The sequence below is a fragment of the Passer montanus genome, unplaced genomic scaffold (genome assembly GCF_014805655.1).
Source record: "Passer montanus isolate IOZ18808 unplaced genomic scaffold, ASM1480565v1 scaffold72, whole genome shotgun sequence".
NCBI lineage: Eukaryota > Metazoa > Chordata > Aves > Passeriformes > Passeridae > Passer > Passer montanus.
In genome coordinates this window covers 2,301,763-2,316,098 of record NW_024372370.1, presented here as the reverse complement: position 1 = coordinate 2,316,098, position 14,336 = coordinate 2,301,763, and the positions used below count along the sequence as shown (strand labels likewise).

Below are 14,336 nucleotides of genomic sequence, written 5' to 3'. Positions count from 1 at the left end.
GCTACAGTTCCCAGAGCACTCCCAGCATTTAACACATCCTTTTGTACAATAAATCATTCTTCTGATAAAAATACTGCTATTTTCTTTGACACAAAGCAGACAAAGCCGTGCTTTTGGTTCAAGGTGTTATTGAAGAACTTTCTATTTTTCCAACTTGCAAGGCACTGGTTTTTTTCCTCAATACCTTGCTCAAATTTGTTTGTGAGCATTTCTCCTATTTTCTTTTCCCCAATGGTAAGAGCTCATTCAGTTCACTGTTTTACCTTAAGAAATATGTACTTCCTGCAATCTGACTGCATTTGGCCTTTCACCTCTCAGATGGAGGAAAGTGAGGAGGAATGGGGAGTTCCTCACTGTCTGACACTGCGAGGTCAACACCAGTCCATCGTTGTTGCTGCAAGGTAATTCAGTGGAGACAAATCCACATGTGAGTTGTCTTTCTCTGCAGCTGTCACAGTGGGACAGAGAGGCATCATTTTGTTTGTATTTGCTCCTAAAACCATCTCCTCAAAGGTATATTCTTGGTGAAAGCCACTTGTTAAGAAAAAAGGGGATGGGACACAATACAGTGGCAGTTGTGCAAGTTGGAGCCAAAACTGAGTTATTATGGAGAAAAAATTAGCATCTTTTGTCTGAATTTATTTATTTCAGTTAAAAGTAAGCTCAGCTTATGTCTATTTCTTAGAGTTTGCTTTTAGCCCGTATGAAAGTGAATAAAACCTGAATTTTCATTGTTAGTACCCGCGCTGAAATGGACAAATGGACTGAGGACATCCAGATGGCAATAGACCTGGCAGAGAAAAGCAGTGGCCCTGCCCCAGAGTTACTGGCAAGCAGCCCACCTGACAATAGTAAGTAAATGCCAGAGAGTAGGTTTTATCCACTTTTGTCACTATGATTGGTGGTTGCTTCTAAGCAAAGTGGTGAGAAGTGCTGGCCACAGGTCAAACTGAGACATTTGAAGTTGATTTATACACATATATATGTATAGATATATGCCATTTTAATGTTCTTGTTGATGTTAGCAGAAAGTTTCATTGAATAGAGAAGTGACTTAAGCATAATGATTCCAGGAACTATTTGGGCAGTGCCTGTCCTTGGAAGGTATTAAAAACACCAACAAAGCATGGTAGTTAGCCTTTAATTCTAACATTTGTAGAAACACATAAATTAAATATATACAATATAATAATCTATTTAAAGTCTGCACAAAATTATTTCTAAAATGGTGTTTTAAAATTAGTTCACAATACTGCGGACAGAATTGATTTGTTTAATTTTTCCAATTATATATGTTGTTGCATAGAGGAAGAAAGATGCTTTTTCCCTGCATTTCATAGAGTCTCCTGATGAAACTACTGTAGACCAGGAATCTGAGGACGACCTCAGTGCATCCCGCACCTCACTCGAACGTCAGTCACCACACCGTGGCAACACTACGGTGCACGTCTGCTGGCACAGAAATACCAGTGTTTCAATGGTCGACTTTAGTATTGCTGTGGAGGTATCTGCCTCAGAACAACCTGAACTGCAGCTCCAGGCTCGCTTTTGAATGACAATTTCCTTTTTGCTCCTCCTTGTCAAGCGCGCTGTTCCCTTGTCTCGTCCTGGGGAAGTTCAGGCACGCTTATTAAACCGCCTCCCATGTTCCCAAACGATGGCATGAACCGTCACTCAAGAAGCACAGATCTGCTCCTCTAGTGCACCCCTGTAAAATCAGTTAGAGCAGTAATTTTCATAGAAGCAACTGTCAAAAAAAAAAAAGCTGATGCCCTTTAGAATGTGAAGCAGTTCAAACTGTCTTAATGCTTTCAGTCACAGAGGCATTTAATCATTGCTCGAGCGGAAAGGATATTGTCTTTAGCTGCTGCAGCCAGAGTTTTAATTATGTGTATTACTAACTTACTTTCTTTACCTAGCCATCTTTTCTGGAACCGTGTCTCATTGCTCAGTCTCATCTGCTTTTTCTTTATTTGCATTTTCCACCTCAAAATAAACCCCTTTTTTACCACTCTGATCACACTAAGCCAATTTGATACACATTCGTTAATTCTGTACTCAACAGCCAAGGTGCAGACATTGTCTTTTCAAAGATTGAAATTAAAGACTCCTACCTCAGTGTAGCTTTTAGGATGAGGTGGTAAGCCTGCTGAGGTGTTCTTCCTTCACCAAAAGAGTCCAAGGAGCTGTGTGTACTTTATCACAGCCCTCAGCAAATGGAAATTTATGCTGTATGAAAATGGAAGACGGAATCTTAAAGCTGAGTGGATTTGCACTTGAGTGGCAGCCCTCAAAACATCAGGCCACCATTGCTCTAGAGAACAGATTCTGATGCGGAACATAGGGATACAAGAACAAACATATTCACAGTTTGTGTAACTGGCACTGTTTTTAAACAGGAGGTGAATTTGTTGCTGAAGTATGACAAAATTATTCTGTACTAAAAAATGCTGACTGTAGAGCCTCATTTCGGTCCCACGTAGGTGGGATTTTCCATTCTTCACACCCTTGGATCCTGCAGGGAGGAATAGTTCAGCACAGGACCAAGTCTCGTATTTTTCCCTAAAGTAGAGGGCTTATTATAAATAGATATAGAACTTATACCAGTTATGCATTCTAATGATTAAAACATTTAGTTAGGCAAATCTAACTAGGTCTGAGATCAGTGTTCATTGCTGCTCATTTTTGTTCCTGCCCTGTGCCTCAAATGAACACAAAGCAGTGAAGACCAAGCACACCCTGGAGCCATACGTTGTTCTGTGAAAACATCTCCAGCTCCACTGCTGCTCCATGCGTGGCAGGTCCTGCTCATGCTCACGTCGTCCTGTCGGTGCCTCTCACGTCAGCATTATCGTTTATTTTCTTTGTGTCTCTCCCTCCTTTCTGTCTCTCTCGTGGTAGAAGAGCCTCTCTCTGTCAGTGACTGTTCCTCCCTACCTGCTGGACTGATCAGTGATCAGCGGCCTGTTTCCATTTCATATGTCTGCTGGTACCGAATGCAAAGCCTGTCCTTTTATGATATCCTCCAGAGTAATGAGGTAACAGAAAATTAAGGAGTACACCTCTAACTTAGGGCAAGGAGGCAGTAGTCCAGATATCAGAGAACAGGATGAGTTAAAGGAAAGGCTTTAATGAATATCCAAGGCTGGTGAAAACAGAACTTTTTAAGAATACTTAATTTGTAGTAGCTAAAACAGGAACCCCCAATTTCAACTATTAAACTTTACAAATAAAGGCAGCTTCTGCCTTAGGTAAAGAGAATGATGTAAACACCTATTGTGATCCAGGCAAGAGCCCTCCCAGTCAACAAGAAATGGGAAGTCATTAATAATTCACTGAGAACATCCCCCCCCTTCATTTGCAAGGAGCAATGATGCTTGGCTTTCCATCTTCACTATGTGAAGAGCAGTTGCTTCAACCAGCCATTAAATACATGTACTTGGTTATGGCTTTCTCCTCCTTTACGTTAAACTATCCAAAATCCAGCTAAAAATAAGGTTAACAGTCCTTGGTGTTGAAATCTTTGAAAAGTACTATGTGAAGTCCCTGGGTACGGAGACCTCAGTCTCTATCTGCAATTCTAAAGTATGTCATAATTTTCCTTTACATCACAAATTCATGTCAGACTTTCTGTTTCCATTTTATTTAAGTACCATTCCAAAAGAAGAGAGTAGGATTAACAAGACTGAGGTTTAGTAACAGATTGCTGAAAGCCACCTCAGTTGATAAAATAATAAGTGTAGTAGCTTTGAGCTTTTGGAAGTACCCAGCTGCAAACACAAAAATACATAAAGTACCGCTCAGCAGTAGAAAAAATGCAGAAGAAAAGTACGTCCAGTCAATCAAAGCATTTTCATTTACAACCAGGTCACATAAAACCAGATAAAAGCAAATAATTTTTCTTACAATAACTAAGCTGCAGGCACCTTTCACTGTTTTACTTGGCTGCTTTTGATCTGTTTCAGAACCAGCTGTCTGGAAATCTGCTAAGAAAATTCAAAAACAGCAACGGGTGGCAGAAGCTTTGGGTGGTGTTCACCAACTTCTGCATGTTCTTCTATAAATCGCACCAGGTAACCGAGTGGGCAAGTGTGAGTGGCTGGAGAAGACAGTGGGGGGTTCTTTTCCAAAGAGGCAGCTGAGAGAAAAGTGGATCTCAGTCACAGATGGTGTAGGCTGGAGCAGCAGGTGCACTGCACACACAGCCTTCACTGCCACTGGCACACAGAGCAGGCCTTGTTCTCACTGCTCCTGGGGCAGTTCTTTCCTGAAGCTTTCAGCAGTCACAGTACAGATCATGCTTGGAAGCACTGCAGAGCTCACCACTGCTCAGAAGCTGTGGTGCAAGTTCAAACCAGGCTTTTATCACTGCAGTTAAAAACTTAACAGTGACTTACAAATTCTGTTTATCATTACTGACATTTAAGCCAAACAAGAACAGCGATCAATGATTTAATCCACCTGAGCAAACATCCTACTGCAAAAGTAGGGGATTTCTGTTTAGAATCTGTTGGATTTCTGAATCTGTTTGAGCAGAGCATAAGCACAAAGTAACTCAAGTTGCTACATTATGCTTTGTTATAGAAATCCTTAATGATTAAAGAAGGAACTGGAGGATATTCCACACATAAGAGGGATAAAGAAATCATTTGCCATGCAGTAACTGGACTTCAGCAGTAACCTGCTGGGTGGCCAGCACAGCTCTAAAGGATTAGGAGTTTGCAAGCTGAGGATGAACCTGGGTGGTGCCCTGCCAAGGGCAAATGATGGAGCATTATGTTCATCAGTTTGAAAGTAGTCAAACTCCAAGATATTAGCCAGCTTTCCTTCAAGGAAATACTGACAGGATCAGCCTGCAAAGGGTCCTTGTGCAAAGGGTCTGTAATGATGACCAACTGAAACTACCAGACAGTTAATCTTACTGCAGTTGTATAAATCTGACATTTTTCTGCACATGTGTGGAAACACGATAATCTTCAAATGAGGGGGTATCTACTTTCCATTAACTTAGGGGTTCTCTTTATTTAAGGACATTTGATCTCACAGCACTTTCCATCATATCGTTTCAGGACAATCATCCTTTAGCCAGCCTTCCTTTATTGGGATATTCACTTACCCTTCCTTCTGAATCTGAAAACATTCACAAAGATTATGTGTTCAAACTACATTTCAAATCCCATGTGTACTACTTCAGGGCTGAAAGTGAATACACCTTTGAAAGGTAAGTTTGTTTTTCAGAGAAACCAGAAGCATTCTTCCAAAGGTTAGTAGCTACAAAGTTTATTAAATAAGTTGGTTCAGTAATACAGGCAAGTGGTTCAGCACAACTGGAGAAAGGACCTTTTAAAATTATAAAAGAAATTTTAAACCTGATATTGCTAAAATCAGGTGATTGGTTGTGATGATATGGAAGCAGTAATAGTAATTACTGCAAAACTTGGAATTATCCAGTCAAAATTGATCAGGCTGGCTGTATGGGGAGATCCATGCCTCAGACTTCAGGAAGCATGTGAACAGATCACGGGATACCTCAATAGCTCTTCAGGATAGCTTTGCTTCCTTTAGTACAACTGCATGGAAAATCCACACCTGAAATAAAATTCCAATTTTCATAGAAGCAGCTGTTCCTACTACATATTTATGCCACTTCACCATGTAATTTTTACACCTCCCACTAAACTTCAGATACGTGGAGAGTCAGGGAAAAGGCACTACTCCTCCTAAATTGTGGTTTGTGATTGTTCATACAGGGAGCTAATTTATTTAGCTGCTTTATATAAAGCATGAACATGTCAAAAATCATGATGTCTTCATCAAAGAAAGCTGCTCCTAACGTTTAGCCATGCCAGTCCAAAATTATAAACAAGGCAAATTATGGGAAGGTGGTGATAAAATGAAAACACAAAATGCCTTTATCAGTAATAGGAAAAAGAAGCAGAAATTGCAGCTAAAGTACATTTTTTTGCTCTCAGATTAAGAACGGTTGGTCTCAATTGCTCATTGCTTGGACCACTCAGAAAAAAGATATTTGGTGTCTGCAGAGCAAGTAAAACCACTATTAACTTCACGAGTTTTGGGACCCATACCTGCTATTTGGGACCTCCTGTCTGTTCTCTTCAAACCTCCTTACAGTTTTGGCAGTGGATCCTCTTGCCTTGAGACAGATTTAGGGGTGAAGTAGGAAGATGCTCCCGCAGGCACTAAAAATCAAACTGTACAACTAATAACACAGACTATACCTGTCAAAAAATCCTCCCAGGGAACTGACCTTCCTTTTGTTCATGTGTCTCCTCGTGCCTCCTCACAGATGGATGGAAGTGATCCGAAGTGCCACCAGCTCTGCCTCCCGCACTCGAGCTCTGAGTCACAAAGAGCCTCACGCCTATTGACGGCTCAACAAGCCGCTGTCTCGATTGTCCAGCAGCTGCTGATTTTCTAGAGGACATTTGAAACTCCTTTTCTCCCTCCAAGTTTAGGAAAACTTACACTTTGGTAAAAGAAGAGAATAAGTATGGTTTTGCAGAAACTTTCACAATTCCTCAGCAAAACTGTTTAAGTTCTCTGAATATACAAACTAGCTTACCATCATCCCAGTGGCTGCGGTTCATTTCATGTCTTGTATTTTGTCATTCTGTGCTGTTTTTAGCTTGTGCCAGTATTAAAATATTGTCCTTATTAGAGTGCCAAATGCCAAAAGACGTTTTGTTGCCTCAAAGATTGCACCTAAAAGAACTCCCAGATGACTGAAATCTGAAAACTTTCTCCTCTGAGGCAAACACTATTTTCTTCTCTTTTCATAAAAATATATTATTTTTTTTTACCATGTTAATCTGTAGACTGCTGGGCTTTTAAATGTAGATGGATTTTCACAGTATAGAATATAATTATATATACAGAAAGCAGTCTAACAGGAATGAGATAACTTACAGATTTCATGCTTTTTTCCCCAGTCTTTATACATTTAATCAGCAATGATTTACTAATTTTCTATGTTTAACGAGGAAACAGTTGACAGCTCATTCTCATTTCCCCTTGGGGTCACAAATCCATGTGGTATAAATAAAGTATAGGGTTCTTATCTAACCATTTTTTTGGTGCAAGTTGACCAAATTGTTCATCTGTTGGCTTTGAAAAGTGAGTACTACTTGCAAGACGAAAAATTTTTTAAATAATCCAGTGCAATATTATTTGGGCTGTTAATGTACTGTGAATGGTTATGTACAAGAAGAAATTAAAGGCTGTGGTGACATTCTGCTGTTTGTTTTACGAACTTGAAAGAAAACCTGTATGCTACAAGAACCGCAGCTATTTGTGATTCATTTGTAGTGTTTTGGTAACTAAATTGCTCTAAGCTGGGGGGTACTGCTGAAGCCCCAAGTTTTCATCCTGCTTGCTACACATCCCAAATTGACTTCCAGTTTATTGTTGGAATTTCAGTCTCTCCCTCTCTTCCCTGGGGCTCAGGCAGACAGAGAGTGACTTACACTACCTGCAGCAGAATTACCCATTTCGTATGCCTAGCTTCAACATCAGCTGGCACAGCATTTTGGATAAGCTGGTTGGCAGCACTGTATCTGCAAGGCTTAGATGCTCTCCCTCATGTTTTAAGAAACTTTGTCCCTAGGGTGATGTAAAGGTTCCATTGGCAGAAGTTTGCTGTGCTGGTAACACCCGTCACCATTACAGACCTTGGAGGAAGCACGGTGCTAAGCAGAGGGGCCTGAAAGTCAAGGGAAACGAAGCTGGGGAAGTTCTATCCCTGCTTTTTCTTCATCCAGCTACTCGCTTTGTTAATGGCTTGTCTGTGTGCGATGTGTAAAATGGCTTCTTACAGCTTTGCTCACAACAAAAGGGAATAAAATACCTCACAACACCATTGTACATATGCCTGTTTCGAAACAGTAAAGCGTTCTTTCTGTTACCCCCAACCCCAGACACCTCTGTCCAAGATGAGGATGGGCTCCAAACCCTTTAGGACAAACAGCAGTCCCCATGGCCAAATCCAAGCACACCCTGACAAAGGGAAACTCTTTTCTGAGCATTTCCTTCAGCTGCAGGGAGACCTTCACCCCCCTGGGCAGGTAGAGTGCTGCACTTGCTCTTTTCCTCAGCTGATGCCCCTGGCTCTCTGTACCTGTGCAATAACCACACCTACCCTGGAGCACTGCCTCTGGCTAAGACATGCTAAAGGACAAACTTGGAAAGTAGGTAGGAAAATCTGAAGCCCATTTTCTCAGCTGCAGGTCCCACTGCCTTGTCCATTCCGAGCCTGTGACCCTGCCCTGTAGTAACATACAGGAATTCCAGTGCTTCAGGACTGACCAGGAATACGAGCAATGATCTCTGTAGTGAGGAGAAGAGGAAATAACACAGCACAGGTGAACAACAACTCAGCTGCAGCCATACTGGTCTGGAGAAACAATGCTGAAAAAGCAACAGCACTTGATGTTGCTATGAAGTAAAATGCTGCAGACTTGGTCCTGCCAAAAATGATGATTATTATTGAGTGGTAAAATAGTACCTTACAAGACAGGGCCCTGCCTCTTCCCTTTAGAATTGTTATCTATAACAGTGAAGGGCTTTTTTAAAATGGAAATTAGATTGAGGGCCATACCCTCAATTCAGCCAAAACTGAATTTTAATTTAGAAGCCTGGGGCTTGTTGGATAGAATGTTCATTAACTGCTATCTGCTGCAGTAGTTTATTCTGAGCTCTCCAAAGAAATCAAGCAACACCTTTTCTCATTAAGTTTCATTTTTACACAAGGTGAATTTAGAAAATAAGGCAAAGACCAAAATACAGTGATATTGTTAATGGCAGAGACCAAGTTAGGCTGTGGGTGCAGCTTTCAGACTACCCCCCGATCACCATTTTCACCTTTTTGTATTATTTTTCCTATTAAAATTTAACACAAGATTTTTTTTCTTTTCTACTAGTGTGATTTTTAATTTCTTTTTAAAATAGAACCATTTGAACTGCTGCCACCTGTCAGCATTTTTCTAGGTGTCTATTCCCAGAGTTAACCCAAAACTGAAATGATAGCAACAGAGTAAAATCAATTGTCTTGATGCTCCTATCTTGGAAACAGGCAGAGCCTATGTGTGTGAATAAAACTCAAATGTACTATAAAGCTGTAATGTACAACCACTTATTTTTAATCCTGATTCACATCACAGCAGTGCCTGTTCAGCCAGGCAGGGCCTGCAGAGAGGGAGGGTCACTGTGTGCCAGGTCAGGAGCTATCACTACACACATCTCTCTCAGCTGCAGGAAAGCCTCAGATGAGGCACTCCAGGAGATTTGCTGCTGGTGTTGTTATTACTCACCATGAAATAGTTGCCAGTTTCCAATAATGGACAAATAAAAACAAAACAGGGACTTCGTTGCCTCAGGAGGTAGCACCACAGGCAAAGGGATCAAAAAAGCCTGGACTCCTGTGGTTTTTTCAACAAGATTAAGCATCTCTACCATTTATCTGCTGTCTAATTTAACCTCTGCTAAGATGTGTTTGATAATATACCTCAAACCTACATCTTTTCGAGCATTTTATTTGAACAACACTGACACCTTAATGCCTTTGTAAATTCAGCTGAAACAAGACAAAAATGACAGACTGAAAGACAAGTCAGCAGGTAGGGGAAAACATGCTGTGATTGCAGAAATCTTGATAAAAGTCTCTGACTAAAGAGGAAGAAAAATTTGTTTTAGAGACAAAATCAGGTGTAATAGCCTGCCATTCCATCAGCCAAGAACAAGAAAGAGGATCAAGAAAGACCTGAAAAGCCAAATTTTGCCCATTCTTTCTTTTTATATACAACCAATTACATGGTCTTAGCCCTCAAAAGCACAATTACCTACATGCAGGCAGATGCACAACTCCAGTTGCACATGGATTCTGCCTCTGCCCTGGGGCATAGGAAAGCTGGTAGGGAACAAAATAATGGGCAATGTGCCACACATACAGTTTTTAGCAGCAGAAAATAGTAATGAAGTACACCTACAGGAGTGCAGCTGTCACACAGTTTGTCACCAGGTAAAGGTGCAATCCATACAGTTTGTTGTGAGCACTTAATCAGTTTCACGGGGCTGGCAGGATGGGTTTTAAATCACTGCCATCTCCAAGTGCTACAAATTCTGAGCTGATTGCCATTAAAAACCCACCACTGTTTAACAACCTTTCTGCATATCATTACTGACACGTGGGTAATAACTCCCACAGAGCATCCCCTCCAGGGAAGGGGCCCTGAATCCCATCTCACTGACCACTCAGGTGGCAACATTTCATGAAACTTTTCCTTCTTTATTTCCAGGTCATGTATTTTACAAGGAGATTTACTGTGTTGGTGTAGAGTAACCAAAGTAAAATTTAAATACACGGCTGTAAACAGGCAGCAACATTACAGAAAATAAGACACACACTTTCATGGTCCTCTGTACTCATGCCTTACAGGTGGCAGGAAACCCTTGCATACGATTTGTCCATGGCATGTGCTCAGTGCAGTTGCCAGCACATCTGCAAACACAGTTAAAAACAGGAAGCACATTTGGGCTATACCTTCAGCTCCTCCTCAGCAGCCTACAAAACCCATTTGGAATTGTCCTGATCCTTGCATGATACCTGTGCTTATGCACACTCTGGATAATCTTCCACTGGTGACATTTTTGAAGGCAAAACACATTTCCTTCAAAGTCAGGTTACTGTAAAACTACTACTGGTACCACGCAGTTTAAAAAGTAATACAGAACATCACATGAAGTAGTCAGAGCTAAAGAACACATTGCCCAGCTACATTAAAAGCACATGAAGAGGCAGATGATGGGGAACCAGGGTACAGAGGATGGGAACTCACACTGAGCCAGCTGCTTCGCAGTGAGGTGCCAACACAGCCAGCCTCAGCTTCCCCCTCCACCTGCCCCTCTTGCACAGCGGGGGCACAGCACCCCAGTTAGGGCATTCCACAAAGACCAGTTTCTCTTCTGTTCCCACATGCTCACACACAGTGATGGAGCTGCAAAGGAACCATGGCACTGCAGAGTGAAATCACTGCTTTGTCACTACACCAAAAGTGTTCTGTGCCCTGGCACATCATCCTTCAGTAAACTGGTCAGCAACTACAAAGTGCAACTGCAGGGAAAGGTAAGGTAAAAAAATATATCTGAGAGTTACAAAAAAGCAAGCCTTCAGTTCAAATAACTGATTTTATTGTTTTTAAACAGTGAGTTTATTTACTGCCTAATCATGAAATCCCTGACAAATAAGCAGTTCTACTAATTTAAAGGTTTGCATAAATAGGGATAGCTTATCATTTAGTATAGTCAAGACTGAGTGAAGTACTACCTGCACAGAAAAATCATCAGTGCAACATTGTAACACAGACATGTTTTAAGCATGAAAAAAACCTCTCCAAAAATATCAATACACTTCTTTTCCTCTGAGAAACTGAGGTGGTGCTTCTTTCAAATGAAGCTCCTCTTCTATAACTGATACAGACCTGATTTTTAAAGCATCAATACTTTTTAATAGCAAATGATTGTACTTCTACATTCAAGATACAGCACGCTTCTTTTTTCAGTGAATCTCAGTTTAAGATAGTCTATATTTAAATAATCTGTATATTACATATAAAAATACACATCTCTACCATAAATGAGGTCTTGTCTTCTTCTAAATGCCCAAGCCTTTTGGCCACCTGCCCTCAACACAAGTCTCATTCATCTTAAGCTCTGACACATTCATCAAGCAAATTCTGCCACTATCTACTCAGACAAGTACTTCCTCAACATACAGTCCTGGAACACAACTAAAATGCAACTCAAAACACATATATATAACTTTTCAAACGAGTGTTCAAAGAGTGTAGCTTAGAACTTAATTCAACTTTCTGATTGATAAATTCTTGACATTCAAGCCAGCAGCTTAAGTTTAACTTCCCCACTAAGTCTCAGAAGTTCTGTGCATCGTCAAGTAAGCTCACTTTAATTTCCAGTCCTTACATTAATAGATGACAAGGGAACAGCTTACACTGATCAATTTATATTTCCAGTGCAAACACACCTGTTGATTTCCTTATGCAGTCAAAGCACAGGGATCTGTTCAAGGCTAAATGTTCTCCTATTGAGACATCAACAGGTAAATTTCCATTGCACTGCATTATGATGCCCATTTCACAAAAGCAGTACTAAATTTATTTCCTCAAAAGTGAGCCTATCCATAACACTTAAGAGCACACTAAACAACATAATTAAAAATAATAATCAAACTGGAGTTGTGAAACATTGCTCAAACTTTTAGAATTGTTCAATTTATTTTAAATTCCCTTAGCCATAAAGGTAACACATCACCTAATTAGGCTGGCAAATGAGTAATGCCTGAAAGCATGGCCACAAGATGAACACACACCCACATTTCTTCCAACTGTTGTTTCAACCTGGGCAGAAGTTTATTAGCTCTGTTAGCAAGACAGTGTCCTCTTACTGTTAAATTCTTAAATTAATAAATTAAGGCTAGTAATATGCATAGACTAAGGGCTACCATGGTGATAGAAGTCCTGGAAGGAGACCTCACCAGCTTCCACAATGGTTAGAGTACCTGGGTTTCTTGTACCAAGGCAGGCAGATATGCCTGTGTTTTAAATGTTAATCCTTTCTGTTCCAAAGCTCCCATCTATATTTTTTTTAAAGTTAATATATAAGTTACCTCACAGTCATGCAAAGCATAAAGTCATCAATTGCTTCATTAAAAGAAGGCAAAAATGCTCTCTTAGCTACTGGAATAAGAAGAACCTGAATATAGTCTTGGTGAAACCAACCAAGGTAAACCTCAGAGTAATACAGGGGCGGGGGGGGAATAGCAGCTACCTGATCAACTGTGCATCCAACTAATGAACTAGTATTACTGTTTCCAAGATCTGTGACACCTGAAGTCAGCTGTCTAGAAGCCCTCACAGGAATAGTGGAAATTTTAAAATTCAGAATTTCAAGAAGTAACTTTTCTCTGGAGAGGCAAGCAGCAGGACCCAGCAGCCGGGCTGTTTTGCAGTCTCTCTGCCCTACATCTATCCATTTTGCTAAAGAGATGCACAGATCTAGGCAGCAAAACCAAATACTAAACCTATGGATAACTTTTCTTGTATGCTGAAAGACATTTCTTTTAATGATAAAAATAGGCATGATAAAGAAATACTTGGAACTGTCTCAGAATCTACACCTTAAGGAGATATTTCAGAATAAATGAAGGGAATAAAGATTTCTGTGAGCATTTAAACATGTTCAGGTGAAAAAAGACTGTGTCTGAATTTCATGAACTTCACAAATATCTGTTACTAAAACTGAACTATTTCAGAATTTGCATTGGCACAGTTTGAAACTGAAGATATGAAAGAACTCTAGGAAAGACAATAATTTAAATTTAAAGCTTTGAGAGACCAGGTGTATGAAATTTAAAACAAATAGAAGTAGTACCATAAATAGAAAGTGAGGCTCAGAATATAAGTAAAAAGAAAGAAATGCTAAAGAAACAGAATAAAATTGTGTCTGTGCTGAGGTACAAATAGAAGGTTCTATAATACAGGATTAACTCTTTCAATGGCAAATACTTCACATACAAAAATCTAATCGAGATTCACTTATCACATATTTCAAACTTTACATGTAATAAAGGCAAGGCAATACTCAGTTATGGCCTGTCAAATGTTTACCCCACTAACATTATCTACAAAAGCACTTTACCATTTTGTACACAGTGATTCCTTATGCACATTGAAAGGCTTTCTTTTAAAAAAGACATTATATACATATCTGTACACAATACCAACAACCATGCTCCATCTCTCAGTGGAATTCTTAAAGCAAGATACCTGAGGTTTCTCAATATCTTCAATTTCTCTATCACAAACCTAAATATACATTTCAGATTTTACAAAAGGACACCTCCCTGGAATATGTGAATTATCATCTTAAAAAATTATAGCTTTAAGGAGCTGAAAAAGATTGCCTCCATCCAAGAGACTTCATTTTCACTCTTAGAATGTCCTTCCTCCCAAGGACTTTCCAGAGACTGAGAGGCAGAACAGCATTAGGGTGCACGCCTTCAATGCAGACACCATGGGATCTCTGCTGTCTTGGGAAAGCCAGGAAGGAAGAGTATGTCAGTAGGATGAAGAACTTCCTCCAGCTAGGGAATATCTGAAGAGGAAATGAAATAGTTACTGTTACAACTTTTAGAAAGGCATTCTACAAGAAGCAGCAATGAAGTGATTCCATTTTATGCTGTTGAAGTTCTGGCCTTTTTCCTTGCACTATGGCACTCACCACTGCCACCACACCTTAAAGGAGGA

General features: G+C 40.2%; 2 protein-coding genes across 6 annotated transcripts in view; one reads left to right on the top strand and one right to left on the bottom strand.

Moving 5' to 3' along the window:
* Positions 1-7,249, top strand: part of FARP1 (FERM, ARH/RhoGEF and pleckstrin domain protein 1) — a 201,286-nt gene extending 194,037 nt beyond the window's left edge. For 4 of the 5 annotated variants that reach the window (XM_039730415.1, XM_039730412.1, XM_039730414.1 and 1 more), the window contains exons 22-27: positions 319-401; positions 739-851; positions 1,341-1,504; positions 3,966-4,073; positions 5,070-5,221; positions 6,308-7,249. In XM_039730415.1, coding sequence (XP_039586349.1) covers positions 319-401; positions 739-851; positions 1,341-1,504; positions 3,966-4,073; positions 5,070-5,221; positions 6,308-6,389 — 702 coding nt within the window. In that variant the 3' untranslated portion in view covers positions 6,390-7,249. Of the gene's footprint in view, positions 1-318; positions 402-738; positions 852-1,340; positions 1,505-2,901; positions 3,039-3,965; positions 4,074-5,069; positions 5,222-6,307 lie in introns of all 5 variants that reach the window. The other variant, XM_039730416.1, reaches the window with a different exon arrangement.
* A 752-nt stretch (positions 7,250-8,001) lies between these two features.
* Positions 8,002-14,336, bottom strand: part of STK24 (serine/threonine kinase 24) — a 53,684-nt gene continuing 47,349 nt past the window's right edge. Inside the window, exon 11 of the mRNA XM_039730417.1 lies at positions 8,002-14,184. Coding sequence (XP_039586351.1) covers positions 14,148-14,184 — 37 coding nt within the window. The 3' untranslated portion in view covers positions 8,002-14,147. The remainder of the gene's footprint in view (positions 14,185-14,336) is intronic.